This window comes from Topomyia yanbarensis, chromosome 1 (assembly GCF_030247195.1).
Source record: "Topomyia yanbarensis strain Yona2022 chromosome 1, ASM3024719v1, whole genome shotgun sequence".
Taxonomy (NCBI): Eukaryota; Metazoa; Arthropoda; class Insecta; order Diptera; family Culicidae; genus Topomyia; species Topomyia yanbarensis.
Window position 1 is genome coordinate 136087516 of NC_080670.1, and position 9906 is coordinate 136097421.

Below are 9906 nucleotides of genomic sequence, written 5' to 3' on the forward strand. Positions count from 1 at the left end.
CCCTAAATGGCGCTGAATTGTACGAGAAGGGAGCTGCGGTGCTAACTGGCACAAGGTAGTCGAGTCGTAGTGTCAAAAGTAACTATTCGCAAAAATAACACTAAGGGGCCGTACACAAATAACGTAGCTTTTTTCGGCGATGTTTGACCCCTACCCCCTCGCATTTGGTCACAAAATTCTAACCCCCATCTTTAATAACGTAGCATTTACCTACCCACTCCCCCTAGTTCCATGCAAAGCGCCCGGGTGATGAAAAAAAATTACATATGTTTTTCAATTATTTTAAATACATGTCCTTTCAAAATGTTTGACGACTTTTATCAACATTTTCATTATAACAGCAAATTGCGTGCAAAATAAGACCATTTCACGACAAATAAAGTGTTGATAGTTTTGTTTTGAATTTTATATGTCAAGGGGAGCATGAAGACCGAGGTGTATACAGTAGGGTGGGGCATTGTTATATGGAAAAACGTAATATTAGCCACATCAACCGAGCACAGCACTTTTTTGGTTCCTTTTGGGGTCCCAAACAACTGTGCAAATTTTGGGGTCAATTGGTGTTGACTCGGCGTAGCGCATTGCGTTTGAAATTTGTATGGAGATTAGTATGGGAAAACCTACATTTTTGCATTTTAATTCTACAGACTACAATTATTCCTGTAGTGTATCAACAAATAGATAGAAGTATAGTCCAGGATATGCTGAACAACTTTGCCGATGGATGTATGGTGTTAGAATGTCTCTAAGCCAAGTTATAGCTGTTCAAAGTTCGATACATCGAATTAAATGCCAAAAATCATTTTTATTGCCAACACTGGTACACCGGCAATGGTATTTCATATAGCATTCCAAAATAACATTATATAGTTTACTTTTACCACATTGGTATGTTTGGATGAATTATTCAAAAGCCTTAGCTCAATTTCATGAGCGTAGGTAGTTGAGCAATAGGGCGTAGTGAAGGGTGAGGGAGGATGGGGGGGAATTTAATATGTAGAAATTCGAACTGAAATGTTGTAGAGTTGGAATGTTCAGATGAATTATTTCAAAACAATTACACAATGTCCTACGCATAATAGTAACGATGAAATAAAACATACTGTATCCCTTTGCCTTGACTTTTATCAATAGAAGTTACGTTACAGACTGATTCAACTGATGTCGAGTTGATATGTCAGAGGATTGCATTGATTATATTTCAGTTTAAGGTTGCACAGAGAATGCGCAAAATTCGCAAACGAAAAAAGCAGTTTTTTTCCACACCGTACTTCAGATCTTCATTAAAATCAATCAGCGTATGTAGAATGTTGTTACATACGGTGTGGAAAAAAACTGCTTTTTTCGTTTGCGAATTTTGGGCATTCTCTGTGCAACCTTAATAGGCACAATGATTTGATGGGATGCTCATTTCGATGCTGTTCGATCACCTGAAGCAAACATTGTTGTAGAGATCTGGTGGATTTGATGTTGAAATCCAGAAATTAGCTTCACGCCTCGTGATCGAACAGCATAGAAATGAGCATCCCATCAAATTATAATGCGTATTAAACCGAAATGTAATCCTCTGACATATCAACTCGACATCAGTTGATTCAGTCTGTAATGTAACTTCTATTGATAAAAGTCAAGGCAAAGGGATACAGTATGTTTTATTTCATCGTTACTATTATGCGTAGGACATTGTGTAATTGTTTTGAAATAATTCATCTGAACATTCCAACTCGACAACATTTCAGTTCGAATTTCTACATATTAAAGTTTTCCCCCCATCCCCCCTCACCCTTCACTACGCCCTATTGCTCAACTACCTACGTTCATGAAATTGATCTAAGGCTTTTGAATAATTCATTTAAACATACCAATGTGGTAAAACTAAAATATATAATGTTATTTCGGAATGCTATATGAAATACCATTGCCGGTGTACCAGTGTTGGCAATAAAAATGATTTTTGGCATTTAATTCGCTGTATCGCACTTTGAACAGCTATAACTTGGCTTAGAGACATTCTAACACCATACATCCTTCGGCAAAGTTGTTCAGCATATCCTGGACTACACTTCTATCTATTTGTTTGCATACTAAAGGAAGAATTGAAGTCTGTAGAATTAAAAATGCAAAAATGTAGGTTTTCCCATACTAATCTCCATACAAATTTCAAACGCAATGCGCTACGCCGGGTCAACACTAATCGACCCCAAATTTTGCACATTTGTTTGGGACCCCGAAAGGAACCAAAAAAGTGCTGTGCTGAAAAAACGATCATTTTACCCCACCCTAGTATAAAGGTGTACACATTTTTTACATTTCTTATAAAAGAAATGTATAGAATTCGCTCAAACTTTCTTATGTACCAATCGACTCAGCTCGACGATTTGGGACAATGTTTGTGTGTGTGTGTGTGTGTGTCTGTGTGTGTGTATGTAACGGACAAATTCTCATTCGTGTTTCTTAGCAATGGCTGAACCGATCTTATCCAAACCAATTTTAAATGAAACAACTAAAAAACAGTATGAACGCTATTAATTTGTTTTTGATTCTGATGTTTAGTTTCGAAGATATGAATGTTTGAATGCGTAAAAATGGCGTTTTTTGCAGTTTTTTTTTAAAATTATCTGCCGAAATTGACAATATAGATTAACAATTTATATGTTTTTAGACAGCTTTAACAAATACCTTTCGAACAAGCTATAGATTGTTGAAATCGGACTATTATCAAAAGAGATATTTAACATTAAATGCGGACGAAAGATTTTTATCATTTCCCATTGCCAGAAACATGACCAAAAACATGTAATTTATTATTAACGCCAAAACGGCTTATTTTAGGTCAATAGTATCTTCGGAGAATTTAATGGAGGTAATATGCCCTTTCTTTTGGTATTGTGCTTTTGCTGATTAATCCCCCTATTAGTGAGATATTTTCACAAATTTTCTTGGAAGTGATTATATCGAAATAATGCCTTCAGCAAATTTGTAGCTCTTACTTTTGCGAATAACTTCACTGAAGACTTTAAATATCGATTTTGGATACTTTAAAAGTTATGGCTTGTTGTTTGTGGATTACTCTTTGTCGCCTATTTATTGTTCAATATAGTAATAATCCATTGAAATAAGCTAAACATTATTTCGATAAAACGAATTTTGTATTTCATTTTACTATCTACAACCGCTAGAAATAATCACCGAACACTTCCAAGTTGTCTGGAAGGAACTAGATAACTTATCAGTACAAAGATGTTCATTTGTGCGAACCTTCTGACTGCAATTTTTCTAACTTATAACCATCGGATCGATCTGAAACATATCGGAAAATGAAAAGCGAAATAAATAACTCCAAGCAACGGCGTAGCCAAGAAAAAGTTTTGGAGTTTACCACCATACAACACTCCCCCCCCCCCACCACGCCCAACAAAAAAAATTGGATTGAAGTTGAAAATTTATTGATGCTGACTGATTTAATTCCATATTACAATAACAATTATCTGATCTGTAGATTGATAACCTGTTGTTGTAAACATCATGAGGACTTTTGATAAATTGTCGGAATGGGGTCCTGATATGTAACTGATCTATTGGTCTTGATTTCACAGTTGTCTAATGGCATCAATATCAAATTCCTGCATGAAAACATTCCAATAGAAAATTCCAGTGTTCTGTAATCAATCATAATCCTCAGATTTATTTTCAAATTGAGCTCGTTTTTGTAGAAATGTACTGTAATAAGGGTCTTTATTTAATAGGAAGCGAAGTTAAAATTGATTTAATGTCTATGAAACATAGAACTACTCACCAAAAAATGCATAACTTTCAACATTTGCTAAACATGTTTTTGCCTTTCTCATTCACTCTAAAATTCGTCAATCTAATCCCGACCCGGAGGGCCGAGTGTCGTATGTCAATCGACTCAGTTCGTCGAGATAGGAAAATGTCTGTGTGTGTATGTATGTATGTGTATGTGTGAATGTGGAAAAAAATGTGACCTCTGTTAATCATAGATGGATAGCATAAGGGTTAGTGCATTGGGCCGGAGTCTCAAAGGTTGCGAGTTCGAGTCTCGCCTCTGGGGGAATTTTTTTCACATGACTGCTTAGCTTCACTCACCATTTCCGATCGTTTTTCCCCGTTGGATACCACCAGTCCTAGTTTAAAATTTCTTAACAAGTTGAAAATTTTCGGCAGGACCTGGACCTCCCGGATCTTTCTCCATGATCCGCCGCTGGTTTCAAGCGATGTTTCAGTATTACATAGTATCTCAGGATCGTGGCTGTCGATCCATTGTATGTATGTGCAAATCGTACTGAACATGTAATATTCATTTCCACCATTGTATTGAACATAACCAGCCATGGAATCGTAGTCTGGAGAAATGAGAAAACCACAATTGCACTACTAGGTGGATTAAAACAGGTTTTTATTTTGGGAATGCGTCGAAAACGTAATATGATAAATAACGAGGATAACACTTTCCGAATATAAAGAGAAATTTATGAAAAATGACGATTTGCATTCGACTCTAGCAGGTCCTGATCGATTTTGATGAGCATTTGATTTTTGTTGTATGACCAATTATATGTATAGGTCAAATGTTTAAAAACAGTAATTTAAGGTCAAGATAGCATCATTTTGAAACCGCCAATTTCGGAGGTTTAGTATCTTCGATGAGTTTTACAAACGTTAAACAGCGCACCATTTGATAAAATAATTTTGACGGTATATCGTCCAAGAAGTATTTATGGTGAATTTTCTCAGGTTAATATTCATGACTACAATAGGGTCTCAACAAATTCGCTTAAGACACTTTGTTACTATTTTCTGAAAAATTAATTCTGCATAATTTTAAAACTTCAAAAATTACGGTTTCGGAATTATGCCGTTTGGACAGTATGATCGATTTTCACCAAACCCCATCCAAACTTCGAATTTCTGGCTACGCCGCTTATTTCAAGTAAGTAGAAACAAAGTCGTTCTACACTCGTTCACAAGAAACTTTTTCGAATGCTGAATATCTATTATAATACATTGAAACCCCAATTTTATCAGCCAAATATGAACATATGTGTCATGGGTTCTAGCAGACGAACAAGACTGAATTCGAGTAAATCCTTTCTTGAGCATGTTTTCCTTATCATGAAGATGGAAATATGCAAAAATAAAAAGTTCATCATAATCAGAAATAGTTATCTGACTACATCAAGGGACGGGAAAAATATTTTAACAGCTTCAGTTTATTATAAAGAAAAAAATTGCCCGATTTAGTCAATGTCCCCATTTCGTCAGCCTAAAATACGCCATGAGACTGATAAAAATGGGTCTTTATTGTAGGTATTATTCACTGTGTTTCACATTAATAGGTACATTTCATTTTTGGGGATTTTTTATTGCATCGAACTACAATTTTTAGGTAGCTTTCAAGGGGTTATTTTATAGACTTCTTCCAAAATTTGGCGAACCTATTCCAATTCGTATACCAATTAATTGGTATACTTAAGGGTTTATATGTTGCAGATAGAGAAAATACTGAAATTTTCAGCTTTTTTCCTACACAATATTACGAAAGCTTATTAAACAATTTTTCCTAATAAGTTTGTGAAAATTATAAACTATTTGAAATTTTTTAATAGTTTTATTTTTTATTTAACCGTGATTTTTTAATAAATCGTGACCTAGTCTATTTTTCCTGGCTTGCGGTGAGCAAGATCTCTCGAATTGCTGAACTGAAAATTATGGAAAAGAAATTAATTTTTAGTATTCTTTACAGATTTAACTCGCCGCGCAGATAGCTCTGAATTAGACCCGCTGGTGCCCTAAGACGATTTCGCTAGATTTTCAGAGCACTGTGCACCCAGTGCATTAACGCAAGTGACGGAAGGTTATCGAAAAGATTCGTGAAATTAAAAATTCCAGTAATGATGATGACTTTCCCAAACGGTTTGTTTTCGAGAGGTTTTTATTTGTTCTTTGGATTAGCGATAATAATTCAAATCAAGGATACTACTGGGAAGTCACCTTTAGAAAAAATCGATGTCGCATGCACTTCAGAGATAGCGTGATATCAGGAGCTGCGATTTCATTTCAACGCTTTTTTGTGAAAAGGGCGATACTTACAAATGTAAACATAAGGGTTTTTTTTTTTCATACATGCGAATGAGGGCTTTGAAACGCAACAAATTAACCTAAAAATTTTGATTCTACGATGTTGCTTTCTTAAACTACAGCAAAAAATACAACGGGCGAAACTGTATTTTTGTTTATTTATTTAAAGTTTCGCCCTCCATGCAAACGAACAGGGCGATACTTTTTTGCTAGCAGTTTAGAGGCGAAACTGTTATTTTCGTATTTTTTTAGGATTATCAAGCTGATACCAGCTGTAAATAGTAATAATGATCTCTATTGAAAAAACACGGACGAAATCGGTGGTGTAGAACGGTAGTTATTGTAAAAAAAACGTAAGGGCGATACTTCAATGCTGATAGGTGGGACCAAAAAAGTAAACAATCGCCAAAGGGGCGATACTATCATTTTGTCAATTTCAATAGCAAAAACAAATTTTAATTTAATAATTTTAAATACTTTATGAAGTTTTGGGTTTCGATCACTGAATCATGCAATCTAGGATGTAAAAAACACAATTGTTCTTAAATATGAAATAAAACCATGTTTGGAAATATTCACTGTTAATTTTCTTTGTATGGTATCACTGCTAGTATCGCCCTTTTCAAGAAAAAGCGTTTATTTCTTAGTGCTCAGTCGCGTTGGAAATTTGAGTAAAGTATAAACTTCAAATCGATTAAAAAAAAATTTCGATTTTTTGGCTCAGTAAAATATATAACCCCTTTAGGAAAATTCAGTTTTCCCACCACAATTTAGATATTTTATTAACAGAGCATTAACAATAATTTGTTGGTATGTCTATTTTATGGGCCATTTTTTCGCTTTCCCATTGATTTGGTTTGAGATTTCTAGCACTGATGTTGTCCTATGCTGATTTGAGCGATTCTCTGAGTTCTGCCACTATCCCATGTAGTATGTGTTATCAAAAACATCGCGAAGCATCAAGTTCTAAATGTTCTCAAACGATATAATATCCGAAGAGAGTGATAAGAGTTATAAGAAATGTCTCATCACACTGTTAGGTGGATTAAAAACGTTTTTTTCTATGTGTGCATCAGCTGTCACTTTTTTCGGGCGAACAAGAAGAAATGAAGAAGAAAACAGAAGCACGTGGTCCCATACTTCATTCTGATTGGTTAGTGATGTAAACATATGCTCTTTTGCGTTCCCGGACGCCATACTTATTTTTACCACGTGCTTACAAGCTTCGTTTCGATTGGTCGGTTTGTTCATTATGTGCTTCGCGGTCCTGGGCCGCCATGATTAATTTTACTAGCAACAAATCAACACACTCAAACATGACGAATGTGAACACCTATACTATAATGCATCTCACATGAAGGCAAGTCCTCTCTTTCACAATCGTGCAGCTGCCAATGATTCTAAGAACCATACGTTCATCTAAATTACTAAATTCTGTTTGGTTGACTCCGAAGTGAAAATTTAATTCAGCTTCCAAACCAAGTTTACTAGTTAGCAACATTAGCTAACTAATGCAGCAAGTTAAATCCGCATACAAAATCTTTTCGAATTTTTACGAACTTGTAATTCCGTGAATCGTAATTTACCTCATGAAAAACCGCATCAAAAGAAACTTGTTTGAATTTAAATTAATTTCTCTAGGGAATGGAGAATCATAAAATTGTTTTTTCTAAACAATGGGTTTTAATGCTACGTCGCACAACTTCTGACCCTACCCTCGTCACACTTCGTCACAAATTTGGTATACCCTCCCTACCCCCCAAAATGCTACGTCATTTATGCATGGCCCCTTAATGACATACTTTATCATAAAAATCAACTTCAAACTTTCGTGAACCGCAAAACATTTTTGTTCGTTTTTTATCGAAAGAAAACAAACAATAAGCGTTTCCCTCGGGTAATTTTTGCCAAATGTCAGTTGCCCCAGTTAACGGATACGATTCGCTAGTTGGGGCGCAGTTGTGACCCAACTAACGAATTTGAGCTGTATTTGATTTAGTTCAACAAATACTTCTGTTTGCATTTTAAATAGAAATATTGTTGAACCATAATAAAATTTGTTAGATCTTGCTGATCGCTTTGTCAAAAACCGACAGAATCTTTGTTTGATTTCAACTAAATTTGAGTTGTTCTCTACTTTGGTTAATATCAAAGTTTTGTTTTTGTTTCTTCGAACTTCTTTGTTCGCTTAAACTTACTATGTTTTTTTGCTTCAAACTGAATATTTGTTAATTGAAAAGCCTTCAAATGAATTTGTTGATAATTTCAAGCAACAGTATTGATTGAATCAAACCTGAATCATGTTTATCACTATATCAAACGCGAAAATTGTTATTTAAAACCAAAATTTGTTTATTTTTACTAATTTTTTTTCTGCGTGAGTATTCATATTTTCAATTCGATTACAGTCGTGATTCGCTGGTTGGGCCACAGCCTCTGTCAAACCAACGAATTTGATTCGCTAGTTGGAACGACTGACAAATGTCAAAAACTCTCCAAAGAAGACATTAGTAGTGTAAAAGATTGTTAGATAGATTGTCAAAGTAAATTTGACATGAGATTTTGACGTTCAGATGCTTTTTAGTTGGACAATGGTCCGACTAGCGGACGTCCAACTAAAAAGCGGTCGAGTTAAAAAGTCCCTCTGGATAAAGACTCGCTAACTCTATCTTTATCTTATTATTTTTCTGTAAGTGTCATTCCAATCGAGCACGAGATCTGTCAAAAGCACTCAATCCGAAGAAAATCGCTTCGAATCCTTCTGCAATGAAGGCCATTGACAGATCTCGTGCTCGATTGGAATGCCACTGACAGATAAGTGGTAAACAAACGATAGACGTGTCGAGTCTTTATCCAGCGTCGCTATGGAAAATGTACGGTGAAAGTATTGTTCCGGTTTGAGGAAGCCAATCCACACAAAATGAAACAGAAATGATAGGATGTGTAAAGGATTACGAAATCTGAACCCGATGTGGATATAAGTTTACACGTGAATGGAGTCGTCTTTTTACATACTCGATATACAAGGCGATTCCTCAATATCCTCTTTTTTATACGGAGCATAACATAATTTGAAGCAATCATTCACAACAATCGAAATCTAAATAAAAACACTGTATCACTTGTACTTACGACTGGATCATTTTTCATCTGTCTTATGACCCAAGGACCATTTTATACACACTGGTGATTATTTAAAAGGATTGACAATTTATAAACAAATACTAAGATTATGTCACCAAATGGATTGTTTTGAAAACAAAATGTGAACACTATTTCTTCATTTTAAAAATGCATCAATATAATCACGACTGCGCATGTGCTCAGGCACGTGGAGTAGGGGACTTGTGGGTAAACCCGACAGATCAAGCAATATCATGTTTCTTATTTTATCAAAATGCTACAAAACCTTACACGCACACTTATATATATATATATATATATATATATATATATATATATATATATATATTATATATATATATATATATATATATATATATATATATATATATATATATATATATATATATATATATATATATATATATATATATATATATATATATATATATATATATATATATATATATATATATATATATATATATTATATATATATATATATATATATATATATATATATATATTATATATATATATATATATATATATATATATATATATATATATATATATATATATATATATATATATATATATATATATATATATATATATATATATATATATATATATATATATATATATATATATATATATATAGGGAGAGAGAGATAGGGGAAC

At 34.0% G+C, this 9906-nt stretch overlaps 1 protein-coding gene across 6 annotated transcripts in view; it reads right to left on the minus strand.

Moving 5' to 3' along the window:
* The window catches only part of LOC131690236 (glutathione hydrolase 1 proenzyme-like), a 679522-nt gene extending 670119 nt beyond the window's left edge, over positions 1–9403 (minus strand). For 5 of the 6 annotated variants that reach the window (XR_009305552.1, XM_058975998.1, XM_058976080.1 and 2 more), the window contains exon 1: positions 9232–9403. Coding sequence is in view for 3 of the 6 variants with exons in the window: in XM_058975998.1 (XP_058831981.1) it covers positions 9232–9242 (11 nt within the window). In the remaining 3 variants the exon portion in view is untranslated. Of the gene's footprint in view, positions 1–9114 lie in introns of all 6 variants that reach the window. The other variant, XM_058976161.1, reaches the window with a different exon arrangement.
* Positions 9404–9906: the final 503 nt, after the last annotated feature.